Here is a 21545-nt window from a genome sequence, read left to right as displayed (position 1 = left end):
TCTGACAAGGGAACAACAGGCGCCCGTGGTCTAGTGTTCCTCACCCTCAGACCTGATGTGCCCTCCCCTTGCCCGCGCACAAATCCTCTTTCCCTCGTTCAAATCGGCACAGTAGCGCTCATACAAGATTACTAGAGCATTGTAGGGTGTGTATTGTCGTGGGTTGATCCCAAATACGCTCGACAGACTGAGGTCGTTCCTGCAGCCTGGGCTGCGCAACTCCACCGCCGTCCGTGAAGATCCTCCAATTCATCGCATTGTCGCGAGCACCACGAATATCGTCATCAACCTCCTCTCCTTGTCTTACATCAATGGCGACCGCAACAATGAGTTCAAACGTGGCCACAACATCTAGGCAAGCGCGCCCGAGATTCATAGCAGGCACACGATGGCCTCGAATGGATTGATTCCGTCTCCCTCGCTGGATGCAATTCTAGCAGCCTCGCCACGTAACCCATCCCCCGACACGCTGCTGTTGTCCAGCTCCCCAAATTCCGCAGATCTTTCGTCGTCCGGGAGTAACACCGAGTCTTCTGGGGAACCCGACCCGCAGATCATCGAGGCTCTTAGAAGCAAAGATCGACTTTACGTGCTCAAACTCGGTGAGCAGATGGAGAGTCTCATCTCTGAACGCGGGTAAGTTCCATATCCGTGCTCCTTCTACGACGTCGCTTTTGGGCGCGATTTGTTATTCACGGTTGCTGTGGTATGGGAGCCTCATCAGCTGGGTTTCTTGGGACCTGCCCATGCGGCGCAGTACTTTGACACTATGCTGCTGTTGAACGGGGGTGTTGTGGAAACCAAGGCAGACGTTGGGTAGCTGCGAATACTGGGTGGGATGATGGAGCCGCTGGTATTTGCGACGCATTCTATACCCGTGGGCGCCGTTCATCTGTTGCGTGGATGCTCTTCATCCATCGATTTCATCGTCCATGAACAAATAGCTGACCATCGCGCTCTGCCAACTAGGACTCGAATAACGCTTAGCCCGTCAACTACCTACCAGCGGATGCTGGTCCACAGATGCTCTGCTTATTACAAGCTCCAGCCCGAGAGTGATGCCGCAACAAAAGGCATCACAGTCTTCTATCGCTCAGAGAGTCGAATGTGAGTGTTTAGTGTTTCTGCGCTGAAACATGGCTCACATCCCCTGTCAGTCCCGTTCGCAGGATTTGCGAACTTGTCCCTTTGGAGGAGTCGGCGCAGCCGACCATCAAAATCATGAGACGAAGCACCAATGAAGGTCCGAAGAGTCGACAGAACTCGCAGGCAGGGTCTGTCACTGGCGAGGAAGCCGACTCTTCAGATGTGGACGAAGCTGGCAGCATTGTCAGCGGCCGAAGTGGGCGGAGCGCTGCTACAGGCGGTAGCGCGAAGAGGCACCTCACACTCGAAGAACGTGAGGCGGCGTACAACGAGGCTCGGTCACGGATATTCATGGACTTCGAGGAGAAGGAGAAAGAGAAGGAAAAAGACATGAGCGCAAACTCGTCGACTTTCAGTCTTGTATCCGGCTCCGCTTCCACCAGCGGCGGTGGGCGCGGCAGTAGTATTGGCGATTTGGACGATTCCGCTAGTTCTGCCGCGACGGAGAGCGAGTGGTCAGGGCCTGTCACTCGTGACAAGCGTGATGGTCGACGTGGAGGATCCGGAGGCTCGTCATCTCGATCTCTCAGATCATCGAACACATCATATAATGCCAATGGATCAGGCAGCTCGCGCAACTCTAGAGCCACGTCACCCTCCTTCACGTATGCATCTCTTTACGAACCGCCCCCCGTGGATGTCCCGTACGGTGCTCCTCCAACAGGGTACATGCCGCCTTACATGTATCCCTACGGGCCTACTCCAGGACACACGCCCACTTCGCCACCGTATGGCTACCCGTACTATATGCCCTACGGGTATCAGCCTCCTCCAACCGACTCGGCCAGTCTTCCGGCGCACGAATCCATGTACCCCCCAAACCCTCCGCACATGGGATATTTGCCCCCATACGGATGGCCCCAGACATCGCAGGCTCAAGCATATCCCCCACCGCCTGCATCGCAACATCACAGCCCTGGAAATGGTGGACTTGCGCTTCCCCCTCTTCCTGCGCATCCATCGTCACCTCAGCATCAGCAGAGCGCCACACAGCCGCCATATGCGAGCTACTTCCCTTCACACCAGTACAATCCTTACGCGACGTATCCTCCTCCGATGGCTTACCAACCGCAAGGCCAGTACGCACCGCCTCCGCCGCAGCTTTATGTACCCGACATGGCCGCCAACGGGTCTGGGGGATACATGAATGGCGGCGGAAGTGGAGCGGGCAGCAGCAATCATAGCCGCGCGTCTTCGCGGAGCAGCCATAATGGCCAGAGCAAACGCGGCGCTCCTCGAGCGCGGGCATCATGGAGCTACGGACCTGGTGCTGGGAACAACGGATACACGTACAACTTAAACAGCATCGGCAGTAGCATGGGAGGGACCGAGACGGTTGGACCAAGGTTAAGCTCTTCCACCAGGAGAATCTCAACGACATCAAGCGCGGGCGGCAGTGCTGGAGTTCGAACGCCCGGCGACGAGGCTTCTTCGACTACAGTGAGTAGCCTTCTTCCCACTTGCAACGTCTTTCTCTCGATCCCGCGCTCGAGTCTTGAATCATGTTAACGGATATATTTCATTCCATGTATTCTCGCGCTTGCTTTCTCCCCGTCGTGTGTACCCTATCTCACAGTCTTCCTCCACAACGTCTTCGCGAACAACGTACACCTCAACGTCCTCAAAGCATCCCCTACCTCCAAGACCAGATTGGGCAGTGGGCCTGAAGGCGGAACCAGTCCTGCACGCCACACGGCATCACCACGACCACAGCAACGCAAACTCACGAAACATGTCTCCCGCGCGGCTCGGGGGGCAGAACCAGCATCAGCCACAACCCGCCTGCAGGCCAACGACTTCCCGCCGCTTTCATCGGCAGCCGAACGCCGTGCGCCCACCGTCGCTGGGGCGTGGACGAACGCGTCCTCCACGCGATCAATCATAATGGCGGGCGCACAGGGAACACCGCGCCGCAGGGTACCGCGCTCGTGCATTATCCCAACGCGCAGCAGCCCTCTGGCACCGCTCCGCGCATGGAGGACCACGAGTCTGGCTTCGACCGGCCCCGCCCAAGGGGAGCGCGGAGCTTTTCAACCCGAAGGGCACGCCTCGCGCGGCTGCACCACGCGGATGGGCTCAGGAGAGACAGCGGAGTCCTTAAGCAAAACGGTTCAACACAGGGCGATGCTGGTTCTGTGACGGCTCTGGCGGAGAAGGTTGGCGGCATCTCGTCGAAGAACGTCAGGGTGAGGTCGACGGCGCACCCAGTGCTGCCCGAACGGCGTGTCGGCTCCCCGTCGGGGTCGCAGCTGACGGCCCGAAAACCAGGTGAATCGTAGGTGTATACATCGCTCTCGACGTGTCGTATAGCTATCGGGACGCTCTGACTTGGCTGTCGCATTGTAATTGTCTGGTCGACTGGTGTATTGCGAGTACGTTATATCGCCGCGCGCATCACTCGCTGTTGTATTCGCATATCTTGAGAGAGAGTAACTTAGAGAATATAGCCACGTAATGAGCATTCAACATGTAATGTGTGTGTGTGCACTCGAGGCAGCATCATATAGTAATAAGTTAGCAACATGCGACAACATGCGACGCTACTGATGTACAATCTATCATCATGTGGATGCAAAAGAAGGTCTAGCTATGATCAGCGAGTCAGCCGCCTGAACCAACGCTTCAACGACGCGAACATGTTCCGTCTTGGCCTCGCCGGACGCGTGAACGAGTTTCTGTGTGTGATGGACGTCGCGGGCGACCAGGACCTTGCCACCAAGTCGACTCTCGGATCTCTACGCACGGGTGCCAGCTTGCTTGGGCCCTCCCCTGGCCCCGCGCCCTCCTACCACTCATCACCGGCGGCGATGATACAGGGTCTTCGGCTTCGGCGGCGGCTTGCTTCGCGGTTCGAGGGGTCCGATGAGCAGTTCGAGGCCGCGGAGATCAGGCTGCTTGTGCGGCTTCGTGTTGAAATGTGAATGGGTGGCCGGGGCGCTGTGTGGAGGGGCACGGTGCGACGGTGGGGGAGGGTTGGAATCGTCAGGGGTTGGCGGATCCGGTTGAGAGCCGGACGCGAGGACGAGGCCTGGTGGACGGTTATTGCGGCCATGCTGCCTGCGCGCGGTGCGGAGACGGGGCAGGCGCCGGCTGTGGAAGCCGGGCGCGGCGGTCACTGTGAGCGAGCTGGACTTACCCACTAGGAACTCGGGAGCGTTCTGAGGACGGGACGGGGGGTCAGCGCATGGTCGCTACGCGCCAGGCGCGGTGTTTGCTAACCTGAGGATCGTACGTGAAGTACGGCTCGGAGTCTGCTTCGGTAGCCTGGGCGGCATGAGATGCATGCTGATTGAGGAAGGGGAAGGATGGAAGGGATAGTGAGCGAAGCAGCAGCACAGCAGGCTCTGGCGCACTCACGGTCTCGTCTGCGTCATTCTCCACCCACGGAACCTTCCACTTCCCCTTCGACGAGCTGCACCACAGGCCGTAGTCCGCAACCCATTCAACGTCCTCACGAATGGGCCGTGGCGAGCTGGGCCTGACACCACCATTCTCCGACAGACCCGCCTCGTCAACGATGTCCAGCATCTCCGTCGAAGAGTAAGCCGAGCCGAGACCAGACCTCGGGAAGTGGGAGGAGGCGGCGCTCGGTGGCGAGCGCGGTCGTGGTCCGATGGGGCGACGAGAACGCGCAACGACCTCTTGAGGAGGGTTATGTGGGTTCATGTGCCGCAGCCCAGCTGCGAGGTCTTCGAGCGCGTCGATAGTGGCGCCGGGCAACGCAGAGGCAGGGCGCGACGAAGCAAGGCTATCCGGGCGACTCATCTGATTCTGATCGTCGTACGCAACCGGCGGGGTGAGGTGCGACGGCGACGGGTACGGCAGGTCGTCGCCCGTCACCTTGAACTTGAACGGGTCGTCGTGCGAAAGATCAATGCCGGCAGCACCTCCATCGAGCCCAGGGTCTTCCATAGCAGGCGGCGCTGTCTGCGGTTTCTGGATCTCGAACTGGACAGCTGCCAACCGAGGATCTGTCGCCATTAGAATGCGGTGGGACGCCTGCGGTCCGCCAGCGGCACTGCCAGCGCCCAGCGGCGTCGCCGGTGCTGCGCGGCCGACATCGCGGCCTGCGTTCGCGGACCAGGACTCGCCGTGCCTGCTGCGCGCGGGGCCGAGATCGGGTGCGGTGCCAGGGCGCACTGCAGGCCGACGCACCATCCGCGCACCTGCGTCGCTTGCGAATCTCTCCAGGCCCTCGTACGCCTGGGGAGGCCGGGTCTTCGCTAGGATAGCGTTCCGTGAGGTACGGGCACTGGTCGACTCCCGGCCAAACGCAAGACGGAGCGATCCTCCTGGAGCATCGACATCCGCGTCGGAGGCGCTCCCGCGTGCAGGTGCTTGTGGGTTTCTGCCGTTGACGAGGCGAAGCTGCGGCCGGACGCGCGGGCCTCGTATGCGCGTCGACGGGTGGTGGGAATAGGCGGTGGGCGGCGGCGGGTGGGTAGACGTGGTGGGTGGCGGGGTGGGAGGGGCTGTCAAGGTTAGTGAGTGGGGCTCGCTGAGTGCGAATGGCTCGAAGGCCAGCGGCGGGAGGTAGCTGGGCGACGGCACGGAGACCATGAGAGTACATGGAGAGGCGAGGCGCAAAGCTCGCAGCACGCCCGCGGCGGGGCATTAGGGCTGTGTCGCGCGGCTGCTGATGTAGATGCTAGATGGTATTAGATGGATGCACGGAGGCTGTCTGCGCCGACTGACAAGATCAACGTTCGTTCAGAGCATCATCATCCAGACGCGATATCATCCTGGGGCGCCTCCCTCTTGTCGCGCGACGCTCGTGAGACTCGGACGTATCGGGCATAACCATCGTGTTCAGAACTCCTCCTCTGCGAGTAACACAATACACGTTGTAAATACGACGGCCGCCACCACGACCATGGCCGTGAAATGAGCCCTGATGGACGGTCGCATACGGGTGAGATGCGGCTATGTCCTTGGCAGATGAACAACAGGAGAAAGGACGCACTTGGTTGCCACGAGGAAGCCGCGCGAGGTCCGATAGTCCTTTGAGGTCTGATAGTACTGGAACACGCCGGCGCACAGAGCGCATATCGCCGCAGCGTAATCAATGGTCGAAATGGGGATGCGGACGCTCGTAGGGTCGCCGCTGCCCGTGCTGCCCGTCAAGCGAGCTTTGAGGAGGATAGAAGAGGACAGCAGGGACAGGAGCATCGCGAGTTTGACATGAGAAAGGAGGTTGCGTTCGAGCATTAGGAAGTCACGCGTCGTGCTGCCTTCATTTTCAACGTAGACTGGCATGGGTGGTGTGTGCTATTTGCGGGTAGGTGTTGGGATGTATCGGTGACAGATGCGATACGGTGTCCTAACCGCATACCCATCAGGAGAGTAGACGACACAGCACTGGTGATGCAAAACGCACCTCTTCCGCGTCCCGAGTGATTTTGTTTTGACCCCGTTTTGTCGGCTGCGTCAACCTCGGACCCAGAGAGATGTGGAGTGATGTCACAGGGCAAGTAAAGATCAGAGACAAGAGCGCAAACACGTTAAATGTCGTAGACAGTCGTTGCGGGTGAGTGGGAACTCAGAAAAAAAACCAAGTCGTCGCGCTTTAAGGGGCGCCGCGGGCCAAGTTGGCGAATTCGGAATACATGCTTCCCCCGATGCTCCATTCAGTTCTTTCTGATTTTGAGGCTTTAAGCGGACCTGATAAAGGCGAGAAATCTGGCAGACACACAGGAACAGCGTTGGAGACCTCCAGTAGCTGTGAGTGGATGATGGCAGTCGCACTGGGGTCGCGCTGGTCCCTGGGCCTGCGCTCGGGTTGGCGGCGGGTTTGTGGCGGATCGCGCAATCTCTGCCCTGCCGTGACCCATTCACCGCCGCACGTGCTACGACGCGTCGCGCGCCATCAGTACGCGCAGGTATATGTCCAATTAGTAGATAACCCCGAGGGCGCCCAGGAGACCGTCACTAGAACAATTTGACGTCGAACGCAGGGAATTAACCGGATAGGGAGAGAGAAATTACGCAGGAGCGAAGTATTCTATACAACTTTTGCGGATCTGCCGCCATTCTCAGTGGAAGTGGCCGGTGTAAAAGCGTAGGTATGGGTAAGATCGGAACGACATCTCGAGTTGTCATGCATGAGAAGCAGCTCTCGGAACGTCTTCTATGGAATGAATTCCGGGACTGGGTGGGGCGTTACTCTTGGATCCCGCGTTGCTCTCCTCGATGGCAGCAGTGATCGACAGCAGTTCCACGTCTTCTTCTTGGACTCCCACAAGCTCTTCATCTGTGTCGCAGTCGCTGCAGCTCTGCACGTCCATGCCTTCGGCTGCGGGGCTCCCTTGATCGTAGGCAACCGAGCCCGCCAGACTTCCAACCACCCACGCGAAACGGAGGTCGGATAGCTGCGATGCTCTGGAAGGTAACGTGGCTTGAGATGAGTTCGCTTCATGCAGATTGAGGTAGAAGCGCGAAAGAAGGATCGCCTGAAGTCTGCGCGATGTATGCATTCAAAGTAGGTCGTGTCGTGGATGACATGATAGGCAACTCACGCGTAGGTGATGGGGCTGGAAGGCTGGCCGAGGAGGGTCTATTTCGGGTAGAAAGTCAGTACATACAGTTTGATGCGCTTCGCTGGCGATACCAACAGGAGTCGCGTCCAGCGAGATATTGACTAGTCGAAGGATGAATATTGTGCTGAGCCAAGTCAGTTTCAAGGTGTCCGGCGTGGGTTCTGCGCAGACTCACACAAAATAAACAATGCCTGGTAGTGGGCCGTGGCACGAAAATCAATAAGTTAGATAAGAGCAACCTGATAATAACTGAATCACTTCTTACTAACCGTCTCTGAGGATGCGCGTTGTATAAGGAGTATTGATTTGCGCGTCATTGGCGGTCTTCGCTATGTAGGCATGGCGCCAGGTCGCCACCAACAGTAATGCCTCGGGGATTACAGTGGATGCTTGCCCGGTAGCGAACACTAGCAACACGGGCAAGAAGTCGTGGTTGTCAGTTCGTCTCAATCGCAAGTCAAGCGAAACCCTCCCGTACATGGCCTAGAACGTGCGTCGTGGGATGAGAGCTACTGGTCAGGACACAATGACAGCATGTAAGACGCACCGTTGAATCTGTGCTTTTAGGTCCCCAGATATCACGCAGCCAGCGGGGGGAGGTACAACCGTTGCGCTTATTGTACAGAGCTGATACTGATGGACATGTTAGCTTCGCGTGTGCGTACTAGTAAGCAGGCAATAACGAGAGAACGTACCATGTCCAACGCAGCGATTACCAAGGAGGACAGAGAAATGATGAATGCAAGAGGCAAGGAACGGTTGCTGATGGCGTAGGCACGCAATGCCATGAATGCTATTCGACACAAGGGAGATCGCTTTGAGTAGACAACGACTTGAACAAGACTCTCGCCAAGTCTTCACTCACCACCGGTAGCGACAATAAATAACACAGCGGCGCAAGCTTGCATCACATATAATATCCTGTTGCTGCGTGACAGCCTTCCGGATAAGCTTAGTCCAGACTCAGTCTAACTTCAATGTACCTCTTTTTGAAGTAATGTCAGTATTCCAACTACCGCGCAGAAGAACTTTGCCTTACTCTGCAGCTTGAAAACGCGATCTCCACCGCACCGGTGTACATATACACTGTCGCCGATAGGTGCAATAGCAGATACAGGCCAGTCGCTACTGTAATGCGTCGGCGGCACCATATGAGATTCACCTCCGACCCGAAGGTGAGACAACGATCATAGGTGTAGATCGCTGTGAATAAGATGAGATTGTCGTATGCACCTTCAAAGTAGGACTGAACTCACCGCACGCTGCCGTTTGACAGTATTCGATTGGCAATCTGTAGACCGCTGTCTCATCAGTAGTCTGAGAGAACACCGAAAGTAGTGCGACCCACAATACTTTGAAAAGCGTGATCACATCCGCCATCTCCTCTGCCGACATACTGTACCTGTAGACTGGCGTAACATGTCAAAAACTTACATCCTTATATATCCGGAAGCCATTGAGCCCTTCCTCCGAATGTTTCCAACGCAAGGCTCCGCAGTGGTCGATCAAGGTCAATGGGCTGTCCTCCGGGCAATATCACGCCGCCCATATCACAATTGCGATACTTTATGTGAACTGGTTGCAGTCAAGTTGTCTTGTGTGACTTCCCTGACATAAATATGCTTCGGGATGGACGCGATACGCGATGACGCCGGGGTCGTGGCGTGGTACCACCCGCGAACCACCTTCTGTGGCCCACTGTGGTACAAAGTGGCAAGCGGTGCTTCGTATCTATCCAGAATGCACGATTTTATGGCGGCCGGTCACCGCAAGTGCAACACCATCTGACCGCCCGTGCATGTCTCAGTCTGTAACCATCACTGACGTGAATGTCACCGAATAAACCAGACACATGCAGGATCGTACCGCAGTTCCACGTTGCATACCAGAATTACCAGAAGTAAGGTCCCATGAGCAGAAAAGGTTCGCTTGAGGATTTGCATCGAACTGCAGTCACAAAATCGCTCTGGGAGGGTCAAACGGCAGAAGCGAGCTGGACAGTGCATGGTACGTCCGAGTCGGACCAGTGCGCCATACTGTATGCATGCATATGAATCCTGGGCTTTAGATACGCACTTAGGATGCCGAAGTGTCTGGGCGATGACGCTCACCGGGATCGACGGATGTCGCTGCGAGTCTAACCCATTTGTGTCGAAACTTTCACTCCAGCATGTCAGAATCAGGTCCCGTTGTGACGCACAGCACTTGCATAAACACTAGAGCAATTTGACGGCGAATTTGACCGTACGCAGATGACCGGGGACGGAGATGAGGAAGAAGTTTTATCCAGCGACGAAGGAGCGTCAATTAACGCAGTCGGTGGCTGCAATCATAGCATGTCCGAGAGCCCGGCCCTCGGTGCTGTGGGACGACCGCAGCGTCGTCGGACGATAGGGCCAGCGGAACAGGTTGCCTCTGAGAAAAATAGAGAAGTGGCATGAGCCCATGGCGTGAGCGTGTCCGCGTACCGGCCGACTCGTGCGAACCACCCTCCCGGCAAGACCACGACCCCGCCCTCGCCTTTGTCCTCTCTCTCGTCCGCCTCCCACCCCCCGAGGCCCTCGCATGCTGCCTGCGCCCGCGCCCTCTAGAACCGTATAATACAGCAGTCCTAATCACGACCGGCCGTCCCTGTAATCATGAAAATCAGCCAGAAGATCGCCCAGGCGGAGAAGGAGGATCGCGTGTGGTGGTCCTTTGAGTACTTTCCCCCGCGGACGGCGCAGGTGCGTTGCTGGCTGCTGCTCTGGGGTGTCGTATGACCGTATCCCTGCGCAGGGTCTCCAAAATTTGCTCGACCGTATAGAGCGCATGCGAGCGCTCGGTCCGGAGTTCATAGACATTACATGGTGCGTCGTCCCCAGAACACGTCAGAGGGGTGTGTGAACGACAGAGCGCCGCAGGAACGCTGGCGGCCGGACGTCCGACCTCACCTCCGAGCTCGTCAAGACATGCCAGAAGCTCATCGGCGTCGAGACGTGCATGCACCTGACCTGCACGAACATGCCCAAGGAGAAGGTGGACATCGCGCTCAAGGTGCGTCGCCGCCTCCGCCCGCCCCCGCCCTCCGCCACTCACTAACCGACCACGCAGGACGCGAAGGCACACGGCTGCCGCAACATCCTCGCGCTGCGGGGCGACCCGCCGATGGGCAAGGACGAGTGGGAGGCGGTCGAGGGCGGCTTCGTGCACGGGATCGACCTCATCCGGCACATCCGCACGCACTACGGCGACTACTTCGACGTCGCCGTCGCGGGCTTCCCGCAGCACGTCCAGCTCCCGCCCGCGGAGCTCGCGCTCGAGCTGCAGTATCTCAAGGAGAAGGCGGACGCGGGCGCGCAGCTCATCTTCACGCAGATGTTCTACGACGTCGACCTCTTCATCGCGTGGGTCCGCGCCGTGCGCGCGGCGGGGATCACGATCCCGATCGTCCCCGGCATCGCGCCGATACAGACGTGGAACGGGTTCATCAAGAGCACGAGCCTGTCGCGGACGGAGATCCCGAGGGCCCTGCTGGACGCGCTGGAGCCGTACAAGAACAACGACGAGAAGGTGCGGGAGATCGGCACGAAGCTCGTCGCGGAGATGTGCAGGCGGATTCTCGCTGAGCCACTTGGCATCAGGGGCTTGCACTTCTACACGATGAACTTGGAGAGGGGCACGCGCATGCTGCTCGAGGAGCTCAGCCTCGTTCCGCGTGTCCAGACCGTCAAGCCGCTGCCTTGGAGACAGGTGAGGCCTAGTGTGCAAGCATCTTTGCATGTCGTGTGACTGATATATCGTTCACTCTTTAGTCGCTCACTCCGAACAGACGCACGGAGACCATCCGACCCATCTTCTGGGCGAACCGCACAAAGTCCTACTTGTCCCGCACCGAGAACTGGGACGAGTACCCGAACGGCCGGTTCGGAGACTCCCGCAGTCCAGCTTACGGCGAGCTGGACGGCTATGGTATCTGGATAAAGCAGACGGTGCGCCGAAACGACGACTTGACATCACGAATCCAGCTGATGCAGCATTCGTCCACCCGCAGAAAGAGGAGGCGCTTCAGCTGTGGGACCACCCGGCGACCGTCTCGGACCTGGGCAACCTTTTTGCCAAGTTCTGTGCGGGACAACTCGCAGCGCTGCCGTGGTCGGACCAGGCGCCGTCGTCCGAGACGAGCGTCATCGCGCTGCAGCTCGCGAAGTTGAACGAGATGGGCTTCCTCACGATCAACTCGCAGCCCGCGGTGGATGGCGCGCGGAGCGACGACCGCATACACGGGTGGGGGCCGTCGAACGGGTATGTCTACCAGAAGGTGACGCTTTCCCTGGATCGAGTTCACGGCGAGGGTGCTGATGCGGCTTGCTGCAGGCGTACCTGGAGTTCTTCGTGTCGCCTGAGCTGCTGGACGCGCTCCTGCCGTACATCGAGCGCGACGTGAACATCACGTACTACGTGATCAACAAGCGCGGGGACCTGCGGACGAACACGCACTCGGATGGCCCGAACGCCGTGACGTGGGGCGTCTTCCCGAACAAGGAGATCGTCCAGCCGACGATCGTCGAGGCGATCAGCTTCATGGCGTGGAAGGTACGCGCTTCGTCATCTGCCTCTTTCCTAGGGCGCTGACCTGCTTGCTCGTCGCGCCAGGACGAGGCCTACGAGCTCGGCCGGCAGTGGGCGAAGTACTACGAGGCCGGCTCGCCGACGCGGGCGCTGATCGACAGCGTCATGGACACGTACTACCTCGTGAACGTCGTGCACAACGACTACAAGCGGCCCGAGGCGATCTTCGAGCCGTTCTTCAAGGCGGGCGCCGAGTCTGCGGCGGCGGCGCCTGTCCTCAACGGACACTGATCCCCGCCCACCTCTCCACCTGTCATTACCCTCTGCCTCTCCCGCCCCGACCCCCGCCGACGACGTGACGACGACGACCACACCTAGGTTGGACTGCCTATTGTTTCCAGCACCATCCACCGGGTTCAACCCCCGCTCCTTCTGAAGACTGACGCTGCATTGCATCTATATCCCGGCATCTACTCCACGACGACCCCCGCATGTACCCATCGCATTGCTTTCCTTGCATCAACTGCATTTTCTGACGTTGTTGTCCCCGGGCCCGAGGGACATTGCATCCAACTGCATTACTTATGTATCATAGACGAACTGAACCGTGTCGACAGACTGTTGAACATTAACTTTAATGGGAGATGCGCGGCCTGTCTTTTCAACGGCACACTGGATGGAGTATTGTGTCGACAAGACGTCGAAGCAGCGCGAAGCTCGCTAAAGATGAGATCTCGCGCCCCGATTTCCGCGCCTGTGGCTGGCCGATGCGGTTCGTCCTCTTTCCATCATCACGGTGGGCTCGACGACCTGGCAGAGGGCCCTGAGCGGAGCAGCATCGTGTGTTGTGCCAGGATCCCTTGCGTCCGCCGCCCACATGACGATGCCGCCAGAACTTAGCCAGAATCTCGCCCGGCCGCGCACGACCCATTTCAAGACCGGCATGCCTGGACTGTGCCGCGCACTGCCGTCAGCTGTCAGTGAGTGATGGCAAGGACTGACCGCATATATATACGGTGAGGGGGTTGTATCAAGTCTGCACAACGAACACCACCGGACAACATTGTCCATCGTCCGTGCCACTACGCCGTCGCCATGAAGTTTCTCGCCGGCTTCCCCGCAGTGCGTATTGCCCAGCTCGTCGGGATCGGCGCGTCAGGCTATCTGTCTGGTACGAAGCAGCTCTCGTTTCCACGCGCGTCCGTCCGCTCACTATGCCATGCCATGCTAGGCTTCATCTCTTCATGCTCCATCGTGGGCGTCCCGCCGCTGCTCCTCGCCCCGCCCGACGTCGCGACGAAGCAGTGGGCCAAGCTCTACCACACCGGCGCACGCATCGCGCCCGCCACCGCCGGCGTCGCCTTCCTTGCCTACCTCTACCTCGGCTACAACTCTGGCCACTACATCAGCCCCTCGGAGGGGTACGCATACCTCGCCGCAGGCACCTGCACGCTTGCGATAGCCCCGTACACGCTCCTGACCATGATGCCGACGAATCACGAGCTGGAGGCGCTGGCCGAGAGTAAGGAGGCGACGGTGGAGGACGCCCGTGTGAAGTCGTTGCTCCAAAGGTGGTGGCGGCTGAACCTGGTGAGGTCTCTGGGGCCTACGACTGGGCTTGTGCTGGGGTTGCTTGCGCTCGGGGCTACTTCGCCTGAGCAGCGTGGTTTGCTTGCGTTATCATACTCGCCGTCCCTTGCTCTTTGACTTGTATCACCCTTGTAATGAACTGCGTCCCCTCTGCCCTCCGGACTGATGCCCCTTACCGCCGTGCCGTACGCCGTCGTCAGCACGTCAGCTGTCAGTCCGTAGTGGTGCTTGCTGCTGCGCAGAACTGATAGCCTATGTAAGGTGAGTCGGCATCATGCAATATGCACAACAGAAACCACCCCTAGGCCTACCCCGCCCCTGAGTCTTCATCGCCACCATGACCTCCCCCGCCGGCCTCACAAGCGTGCGCATCGCCCAGCTCGTCGGGATCGGCGCGTCCGGCTACCTCGCAGGTGAGTAACCCGGTCCTCCCGCCCACACCCGCTGACCGCGCGCCCCGCCAGGCTTCATGTCCTCCTCCTCCCTCGTGTCCATCCCGCCCCTGTCCCTCGCCCCGCCCGCCCTCGCCGCCCGGCAATTCGCCACGCTCTACAGGACCGGCGCGCGCATCGCCCCCGCCACCGCCGTCCTCGCCGCCCTCGCCCACCTCTACCTCGCGTACCAGTCCGCCGCGGCGAGCCCGCGGGAGGGGTACGCGTACCTCGCCGCGGGCGTGCTCACGCTCTCGGTCGTGCCCTACACACTCGTGAGCATGATGCCGACGAACAAGGCGCTATTGGCGGTGGCTGAGTCGGAGGGGGTCGGGAAGGACGCGGCGGGGGACTCGGCGGACGAGGCCCGTGTGGTGTCGTTGCTGTGGAAGTGGAGGGGCTTGAACTTGGTAAGGTCCTTCGGCCCTGCTGCTGGATTCCTGGTAGGCCTGCTTGCGCTTGGCGGCTACTTCGCCTGAGCATCCGATTCTGTGTGTACCGTCGTTGTTCGTGTTGCAGTGATGTGGTGGGTACCCATTGCTGTCGCGCAGTGTGTTTTCGGTGTGTCCCCCCGCTCCTCCCCATGTATGTATTTCACGCTGCGCCAGTCGAGAAAGACCATCCGTCCCGCCACCAACCCAGAGACGCACAGAACCACAGAGCTTTGAACGAATACAATTGACGCGTATATACTACCATAAGATATACAAACGAAGCAGATCAGTGTCAGCCAGCAGAACCCCAGCAGCGTGTGCGTGGCATACATGTCGGGTATGTCGGGCGACGGCGGTCGGGGTAAGTCATTATTAGTGCGCCTCAGCCTTGCGTATCGTATGTCAGGTCAGAAAAGAAGAAATCGCAGTTGCCCGGCGGGTTCCCCATCGCGAGGCCGCTCGGAATGTCCACCTTCTCCCCCGTCAGATCTGCACGCCCGCCCGCCCGCAGTCAGCACTGCGCGCCCGACCCCATCGAAGCGGCACTCACCGAGCAGCTTGATCTTGAGCCCGATCTCCGTCAGGGACTGGATGAAGTTCTCCGTCTCGCGCGACGCGACGTGCGCGCCGTCGCGCCGGAGCATGTTCAGGCCGTCCGTCCAGTCCGCCCAGCGCGCGAGGTCCGTCGCGATCTGGTCCGCGAGCGCCGTCCCGCCCGCGGTCAGGAGCGAGAACGACAGCGGCGACGCGGCGAGGGGCGACGCGGGCATCGCGGCCATGTCCACGTCGCGCAGCTGGTTCCCGTACGGCACGCACGTCCCCGTCGCGACCTCGCTCACCGTCGCGAGGTCGATCCGGTCCGGCAGGTCCTCGAACCCCTTCCGCACGTAGAACTTCACCTGGCTGTCGACGTAGTGCAGGTACTTGAGGCTGTTGTCCTGTGATGCACGGTGAGCAGCGGGGTCAGACGGGGAGGGGGAACGCGCACAAGCCGCATGAACCGCCACGGCAGCGTCGGGCGGCGGATCGTCTCGCGCGGTCCGGCCGACATCACCGGCATGCCGTTCATGAACCACGCGCCCTCGAAGAGACAGTGCATCCGCTGCTGCCTCACGAACTCCGCCGACTCCTTGTACAGTTTCGCCCGGAGGTTGCTGTGCGTACGAAGCGTGAGCTCGGGAGGCGGCGGCACCCACGTAGCGACAGAACTCACCGCATGGGCACCTTCGCCATGATGTCATCCTCCATCTCGAGCTCCTTCATCTGTCGGTCGCGGACGGCGCGGTACTCGCTCTCGAGGAAGTCCTGTTCGACCTCGTGCCATGGCCGCTCGTTCTCCCGCCGGAGCGCTACCTTTACTCTGCAGCGAGGCGCACATCAGCTGCTTTCCGGCTGTATGAGGGGTGTACGTACTGGCTACGAGCGAGCGCTATGAGCCGAGGGAAGTCGCCCCGAGAGGCGCCGCTCTCGTTCCACATGCGGAGGAAGAACTGCGTAGCCAGTGCATGGACCCTGTAGAAGTTGAGGAAGAAGGGCTGAAAGGTCGTTGAAGTCGAGTCTATGATGGCGGTAAGCCGATGTTAAGAACTCCGAAACGACGGAGTACGTACACCCCGGCGCGTAGATCGCCCAATGTTCCGAAAGCAAATCGGTCACCTCGTTTGACGCTTTAGCGATCGGGCATCTTCGCTCCTCTGGGCGGCTCAGCTGCTCTTGTACGACCTGGAGACGCCTCAACGCCGAGTATATTATGAAGACACCATTCACAACTCACCTTTGTCCAGTAGTCGGGATCCTTCGCTACAAAGTGTCTCTGACGGGCATCCGCGTCAGTTCCCCAAGCTCCTACATACATGACTGAAACGCTTACCAGACATTGCAATCCAAGCAAGCCAACCTCATGGAACTCCTGTGAGATATCCTCGCTATCCAGCCCAATCTTCCGCCATTTGTATATGTCGACGTTGATGACCTCCTCGTCGACCTTGCTGCTCGTCCATATGTACTTCAGCGCAGCGGCGTGCGAGTCCTCGGTGTCTGGCCAGACCGGTGTCGTCTTCATCCTGTCCGTGACGCGCATCATGTTGGCTTGGAAGTCGAGGATGCAGGAGGTGAGGTCTTCGATGGTGTGTGACGACATTAGACGCTGTTTCAAGAACTTCGTCAGTTTGGCGGTTGGAGGCAGAGGGTGCGCACGTACGATGACCGCCTTGCGCACGTTCAGCCGTTCGAGAGCTGAGGTGAACTCGTCCCAATGCACCTCTGTCGCATTCGCCAGGAGGGAATTGATCAGCATCATGCTGACGAGGGAAGCCGCATTCAGTGGACGGTCCATTTTATGTTAGTGTATACACAAACCTATATAGCGCCATGGTCGTGTCTGCACTCCCCAGGCGGTCGACAACGGTCTCGAGTAACCGCGGCTCCTTGCGCATCTGCTCGAAGACGGCATCAAAGCCGTACCTATATATCGATCCTGGAGGTGGTGCAGGCAGTCCCTTACTGCTACTGGCGAGATGCGCAGTCGGCCCGCTGGCGGGCGAAGCCTCAACGAGCTTCTTCAGGATGGCGGTCGCGGGCCTGCACACGTTGATGAGGGATTGTTTGGAGGAGATGATTTGGACGATCTTGAGTATGAAGGTCTCGTCGAGCGAGTCCCAGCCATGGTCCAGCTCCATCAGGTTTTGCATCGCTGTCAGGGCGTACTAAAGTTGCCCTGTCAGCTCTACGGTATGGATAGGCAGGTCATAATCGTACCGCTAGCTGATTTCCGTGTGTACTGTTGATGACTGAAATCAACTCGCCCAAACCATCCCTGTTCAGGAATTCATCGGCGAATTGCTCTTCCTATCCATTCATGAATGAGACACTCCCAAGACGGAGGTCATGTGGCTCTACCTTTATGTACTTTCGCAAAGACGTCAGCGCTAGTCCCAGCTTTGCATCTCTAACCATGAGCCGTTCCACTATCTCGGCCGCTTCGATGGCTGGGGCGTTCACCAACCTAACACACAGTCAGCGACTCCCTTCCACGGCCAGCCGGACGACGACGTACTTGAGATTCACTTTCCCCTTGATCTTCTTCCTAAGATTGCCATTCGTCACCAGCTCGCCGCTCTCGTCTCTCAAAGCAAACATAGTCGGTCTCTCCGAAATTTGCAGACTGACGCAGAGCTGGCGGATGACATCGTCCACAGGAAGAGTGGGCTCAATGCGCGTACGGACGGTCATGCCGTCCTTGATGGTAACATTGTTAGTGGGAACGAGACCGCTCTTCGATTGAGGGGCGTTTCCGTTGGTGTTGGACGTGCCAGCCGCCTTTGGTGCTGCTTCTCCGTTCGTCGCCATTGCGAACAACTAGCGATGATCACCTGCACCAGACGTGTGTTCAGAACTGTCCACTGGATGTATTGGGAAGTGGTCGTGAATGATGAACATGGGAATAAAGTACAATTCATCAGGTTGGGAACCGATGAACCACTCATTCCGCAGATGAGCGCAGCGCATCTCGCACCTCCTATCTGTGCAGACTACGGCGCTCTAAGTACACTGGTGATAGGCGACCATAGTCATAACCCACGACAACCCCCAAGGAGTGAGTTGCATGAGACTCACCTACAGTGAACAGACGAATCCTGTACGTCGTGTATACACGTCGTTACTGGCTAGCAAGTCGACGTTCGGTTCTAAAAAGATCTCGGTCAGAATTCATCTTTCAATATGTGAATATAACGAGCGAAGAAAAGTCAGAGATGCGAATTGTCATCCAACGCGACCGAGGGCGCTCAGACTGACGTGCAAATAATGATGTTCTCATCCTATGTGAGGTTGAAGATGTAAGTAGCACGCACGTACCAGCACTTGGAGGGCCCGCTTTGCACGTTCTCCTTCGGGTCAGATGGATGGGTTATGATGGTCGAAACAAAGGTAAGAATAAAGATAGGATTAAGCAGTAGAGACCGGGTGACAAGGATAGCCTAGACGTCGAGAGCCTCCACCGGGACGTAGATTTGGGTTCCTAGACCAAAGGAATAGAGATGGGTATGATGAGAAGGAGGGGAAAGGAGCAGAGTAGTGTCGAAACAGCGGCGGGAGAGCCGTCGTCACCGCGCCCGTACTCGTCGTCGTGGTCGTTCCGGATGTGCGAGCCAGGTGCGAGCGCTTCCAAACCCATTTCTTCACCTCTGCTTGACTGCCGCCCGCTCCCCCGGGCGGTGCTGAAGATCACATCATCGTCTCGACCAGACCTGACTACCGATCACAGCCTCCAGACCGCGAGCATAAACTCGGCATAAACCCCGGAACACCGCAATGGTCCATTCATGTATGTATCGTGCGCCTGAGAAGACGGCGCACAACGTGGAGGGCACGCAGTCTGACCATGGACATGAGTGCGCCGTGGACAGTTATGACACGTCTCCCTACAGCTGAGAATACACCGTGAGTTATCGTCTCTCTGTTCATATGAGCTTTGACTGCAGATGTGCGTATGGCAGCGATCGCTCGGGAGGCGGGCCAACCGTTGTGTGCGCCCGACTCTGCCGGTCAGCCTCTCATCCCTGATATCGTCAAGACAGCCTCATGCAGCCCTGTGTTCGTCTTCGCCTTGGGCTAGCTGTGGTGCCTTCCTAGAGTTGTTGCACTTCTCAAGATGTCTGCACCTCCGGCGAAAGCCCCCAACCATGGGTGCACTTTGTCGACACATGGCTCATCGTCTTCTGTCTACTTGATGCGTGTCTTGAACAGCCGCACCTACGAGGACCTTAGATCGTACCCACTCCTCCTGCCGTCCTGCACGGTTGAATCACTTTCCTTTCACAACGTCCCTCCTTTCCCCTGCGACGCTGCACCTCCTCTGTACTTGAATGTATTCGACGCCAGCAGTCGAGCCGGCGATACGGCCTCAACAGATGGTTCTATCATCACGATTCCTACTCGTCCACGGTTGCGTTTCACGATGGAGGAGACCATCTGCATTGACTTGTGGAGGGTGCGTCCTTGACACTCTGCGTGAATCATCACTGACGAATCAGCCTGTCAGTCAACTGTTTCATGCAGCCCCCCTCCTGATGTCGAATTGCCAGCAAAGGAGTCTGTGCCACCTTCGGAACCCGTCTGGATACCTGAGGGCTCCCTTGTGTCACCGAGATGCTTCCGACGCCCGTCCGGGTGGGCGTTGAGGTACAGTGGCTCCTCAGAGTCTCATACCTTCGAAGTAAGCTCCGATGAGGACGAGGACGCTGAAATAGAGGACAACATCAATAACGACAAGAAGGAGGAAGCTGAACCTACTAATGAGGTCAGCCGTCCCACGATCCAATTGAAGTCGATGGGATGCAAGACGAGGGCCTGCACGGCTCTGGCGCCGAGCCCAAGCACGCTGTCCCGACCATCATGGTTTCGAACTCCACGGCTATTGTTCCACTTTCGCTGGAGTCCTCTCAAAGCCTCGCATCCCCCCTTTGGCCCTTCGCAGAGGCAAGAAGATGCTACCTCCAATACTGTGCCCCCATCAACCTGTCTCGTTACGCAGGCCTCATCGTATCCAGACATACCGTCTCCATTCCTAGGTTCTCCGTCGTCATCAAGACCGTCTTTCGAAGGGTTGGACAGCGAGCCCACAAAGTCTTCAATGGACATCCACGTCATTTGTGCGGACTTGTATTCGCGATTGCCTGAGATGCCTTACTCTCCATTGTCGCCCACTTCGGCAGAACCCGAAAGCCACTCGTGTGTTGTGGCCGGCAAACAGGCGCTTATGTCCCCCGTGGAAGACGACTGGGCCGGCCCGCAAGAGTTCGTTGAACAACACGCCGACCAGATACCTCAACTGTTTGAATACGCTTCTATCAAAACGCCTTCTCCTGCCTCCCCGCATCCAACTCGTGGGATATGTCGGTCACCCTGGTCGACATCACAGAAGTGCGATCGCCGGTGACGCCGCCGCCACCACCGGATGTGGACGCGAAGAAACATAGGAGGAAGACGGTCATAATCGAGACCTCGCCCACGCCACGCACAGCCTCCTCGCTGCCGGCGCAAGCTATGGAGCCAGAGGAAGATCAAGCAGAGCAGGAGCCGATCCCGTTCGAGACGCCAGCGGGCAACCTCCCCTCGTGCGCCGCGTGCCACCAGTCCGTGCTAGTAGAATCGCGCCCCTTGAGCACGGCGAGTATGCGCCCTGTCCGAGGGATCCTGAAAGGCAAGAAGAGCGTCCGTTTCTCCATGGTCCCGGAGTGCGTCGATCATACAGAGGAGGGCGGTCAAAAGGAAGACATGGCGAGGCCACGCTCAGGCTCGGTCCCACCAGTCTCTGCCCCTCGCAGTTCGCTCGCTCGACGCAGCTACGCGCCTCCGGCGCGTGGATCTCCAGACAACTCGCCAACGAAGGAGAACGAACCTAGCTGGCCACGACACCCTGCGCTCCGCGCCATGGCTCGCCATACGACCGACATGACCACCCCTGAAACGCCAACGCCCGCCATTCTCACGGATGAACGACGTGGGCCCCTGCGATCCTTGAATGCCCGTCAGAGCCTGCCCGCAAAACGCAGCTCGACGGCGGTTCACGCTGAACAGCCTGCCCGCAAGAGCATTGCTGTCGGCGACATTGGGAAGCCCCGGCGGCTGATGAAGGCGGCATCGATGCACGTCTCAAAAGCTGATGCGGAGAATGTGGCCACGAAGCGGGGGTCTTTGCCAACAAAGAGTCGTATGCCAGTACCTCTGCGTACTTTTTTGACGAAGCTGAGAGCATAGGGGCGGTGGTATTGTACGGCTTTACATCGACTTGTACCATGGCAGTGTCTCTTATAGTGCGTGGTATACTTGCGTGATTGTAGTCTTCACAACGCTAC

The 21545-nt window shown here is 58.5% G+C and overlaps 10 protein-coding genes across 10 annotated transcripts; 5 read left to right on the top strand and 5 right to left on the bottom strand.

Annotated features, from left to right (window-relative positions):
* Positions 1 to 44: 44 nt before the first annotated feature.
* On the top strand, positions 45 to 3611 carry B0H18DRAFT_1004707 (uncharacterized protein; the record flags this gene model as incomplete). Its single annotated transcript, XM_048028506.1, has 6 exons — positions 45 to 146; positions 356 to 636; positions 970 to 1107; positions 1158 to 2586; positions 2723 to 2974; positions 3063 to 3611. Coding segments are annotated over 5 exons (2463 nt in total), but the record flags the coding sequence as incomplete, so codon positions are not given.
* A 330-nt stretch (positions 3612 to 3941) lies between these two features.
* On the bottom strand, positions 3942 to 5706 carry B0H18DRAFT_1118705 (uncharacterized protein; the record flags this gene model as incomplete). The annotated part of the gene is made up of 2 exons (XM_048033830.1): positions 3942 to 4304; positions 4366 to 5706. 2 exons carry the CDS (start codon positions 5704 to 5706, stop codon positions 3942 to 3944), a joined length of 1704 nt encoding a protein of 567 aa, XP_047893987.1.
* Positions 5707 to 5854: 148 nt separating this feature from the next.
* On the bottom strand, positions 5855 to 6585 carry B0H18DRAFT_304874 (uncharacterized protein). The gene is made up of 3 exons (XM_048037471.1): positions 6524 to 6585; positions 6110 to 6466; positions 5855 to 6037 (listed from the first exon to the last, which is right to left on the bottom strand). Exons 2-3 carry the CDS (start codon positions 6400 to 6402, stop codon positions 5956 to 5958), a joined length of 375 nt encoding a protein of 124 aa, XP_047893986.1. The 5' UTR covers positions 6403 to 6466; positions 6524 to 6585; the 3' UTR covers positions 5855 to 5955.
* A 356-nt stretch (positions 6586 to 6941) lies between these two features.
* On the bottom strand, positions 6942 to 8600 carry B0H18DRAFT_1004696 (uncharacterized protein). The gene is made up of 9 exons (XM_048028505.1): positions 8548 to 8600; positions 8378 to 8475; positions 8230 to 8315; positions 8161 to 8165; positions 7952 to 8089; positions 7858 to 7873; positions 7758 to 7806; positions 7662 to 7699; positions 6942 to 7602 (listed from the first exon to the last, which is right to left on the bottom strand). Exons 1-9 carry the CDS (start codon positions 8588 to 8590, stop codon positions 7242 to 7244), a joined length of 834 nt encoding a protein of 277 aa, XP_047893985.1. The 5' UTR covers positions 8591 to 8600; the 3' UTR covers positions 6942 to 7241.
* A 1527-nt stretch (positions 8601 to 10127) lies between these two features.
* On the top strand, positions 10128 to 12918 carry B0H18DRAFT_1004687 (methylenetetrahydrofolate reduct; the record flags this gene model as incomplete). The annotated part of the gene is made up of 9 exons (XM_048028504.1): positions 10128 to 10132; positions 10333 to 10408; positions 10461 to 10531; positions 10586 to 10718; positions 10776 to 11414; positions 11477 to 11653; positions 11716 to 11982; positions 12039 to 12257; positions 12318 to 12918. The coding sequence occupies 9 exons, from the start codon at positions 10128 to 10130 to the stop codon at positions 12522 to 12524; spliced, it is 1794 nt and encodes a 597-aa protein (XP_047893984.1). The 3' UTR covers positions 12525 to 12918.
* B0H18DRAFT_1004684 (uncharacterized protein) lies at positions 12919 to 13276 on the bottom strand. Its single transcript, XM_048028503.1, has one exon. It carries the CDS (start codon positions 13176 to 13178, stop codon positions 12954 to 12956), a length of 225 nt encoding a protein of 74 aa, XP_047893983.1. The 5' UTR covers positions 13179 to 13276; the 3' UTR covers positions 12919 to 12953.
* A 1-nt stretch (position 13277) lies between these two features.
* B0H18DRAFT_1210851 (uncharacterized protein) lies at positions 13278 to 14228 on the top strand. Its single transcript, XM_048036398.1, has 2 exons — positions 13278 to 13404; positions 13465 to 14228. The coding sequence occupies exons 1-2, from the start codon at positions 13329 to 13331 to the stop codon at positions 13938 to 13940; spliced, it is 552 nt and encodes a 183-aa protein (XP_047893982.1). The 5' UTR covers positions 13278 to 13328; the 3' UTR covers positions 13941 to 14228.
* B0H18DRAFT_1004682 (uncharacterized protein) lies at positions 14139 to 14744 on the top strand. Its single transcript, XM_048028502.1, has 2 exons — positions 14139 to 14236; positions 14288 to 14744. The coding sequence occupies exons 1-2, from the start codon at positions 14161 to 14163 to the stop codon at positions 14731 to 14733; spliced, it is 522 nt and encodes a 173-aa protein (XP_047893981.1). The 5' UTR covers positions 14139 to 14160; the 3' UTR covers positions 14734 to 14744.
* Positions 14745 to 14913: 169 nt separating this feature from the next.
* B0H18DRAFT_932759 (ELMO/CED-12 family-domain-containing protein) lies at positions 14914 to 18036 on the bottom strand (the record flags this gene model as incomplete). The annotated part of the gene is made up of 13 exons (XM_048041742.1): positions 14914 to 15177; positions 15239 to 15626; positions 15677 to 15842; positions 15902 to 16048; positions 16102 to 16246; positions 16299 to 16410; positions 16463 to 16501; positions 16559 to 16834; positions 16889 to 16988; positions 17047 to 17393; positions 17446 to 17535; positions 17587 to 17692; positions 17744 to 18036. The coding sequence occupies 13 exons, from the start codon at positions 18034 to 18036 to the stop codon at positions 15071 to 15073; spliced, it is 2316 nt and encodes a 771-aa protein (XP_047893980.1). The 3' UTR covers positions 14914 to 15070.
* Positions 18037 to 19339: 1303 nt separating this feature from the next.
* On the top strand, positions 19340 to 21447 carry B0H18DRAFT_1118698 (uncharacterized protein; the record flags this gene model as incomplete). Its single annotated transcript, XM_048033829.1, has 3 exons — positions 19340 to 19678; positions 19730 to 20573; positions 20609 to 21447. 3 exons carry the CDS (start codon positions 19340 to 19342, stop codon positions 21445 to 21447), a joined length of 2022 nt encoding a protein of 673 aa, XP_047893979.1.
* Between the last annotated feature and the right edge of the window lie 98 nt (positions 21448 to 21545).

This window comes from Fomitopsis serialis, assembly GCF_022376445.1.
Source record: "Fomitopsis serialis strain Sig1Antser10 chromosome Unknown B0H18scaffold_29, whole genome shotgun sequence".
NCBI lineage: Eukaryota > Fungi > Basidiomycota > Agaricomycetes > Polyporales > Fomitopsidaceae > Fomitopsis > Fomitopsis serialis.
This window is presented reverse-complemented; position numbering and strand designations above follow the sequence as displayed.

Bases quoted from the DNA above. Each gene is read 5' to 3' on its own strand.
- B0H18DRAFT_304874 (XM_048037471.1), bottom strand. From the start codon at position 6,402: ATGCCAGTCTACGTTGAAAATGAAGGCAGCACGACGCGTGACTTCCTA. The intron at 6,038-6,109 runs GTGCGTCCTTTC...ACCGTCCATCAG, and splicing joins GGCTTCCTCGTGGCAACCAA to GGCTCATTTCACGGCCATGG.
- B0H18DRAFT_1004696 (XM_048028505.1), bottom strand. From the start codon at position 8,590: ATGCAAGCTTGCGCCGCTGTGTTATTTATTGTCGCTACCGGTG. The intron at 8,316-8,377 runs GTACGTTCTCTC...CATGTCCATCAG, and splicing joins TAATCGCTGCGTTGGACATG to TATCAGCTCTGTACAATAAG. The intron at 7,700-7,757 runs GTTGGTATCGCC...TACCCGAAATAG, and splicing joins TCTCGCTGGACGCGACTCCT to ACCCTCCTCGGCCAGCCTTC.
- B0H18DRAFT_1004684 (XM_048028503.1), bottom strand. From the start codon at position 13,178: ATGCCGGTCTTGAAATGGGTCGTGCGCGGCCGGGCGAGATTCTGGCTA.
- B0H18DRAFT_1210851 (XM_048036398.1), top strand. From the start codon at position 13,329: ATGAAGTTTCTCGCCGGCTTCCCCGCAGTGCGTATTGCCCAGCTCGTC. The intron at 13,405-13,464 runs GTACGAAGCAGC...ATGCCATGCTAG, and splicing joins CGCGTCAGGCTATCTGTCTG to GCTTCATCTCTTCATGCTCC.
- B0H18DRAFT_1004682 (XM_048028502.1), top strand. From the start codon at position 14,161: ATGACCTCCCCCGCCGGCCTCACAAGCGTGCGCATCGCCCAGCTCGTC. The intron at 14,237-14,287 runs GTGAGTAACCCG...GCGCCCCGCCAG, and splicing joins CGCGTCCGGCTACCTCGCAG to GCTTCATGTCCTCCTCCTCC.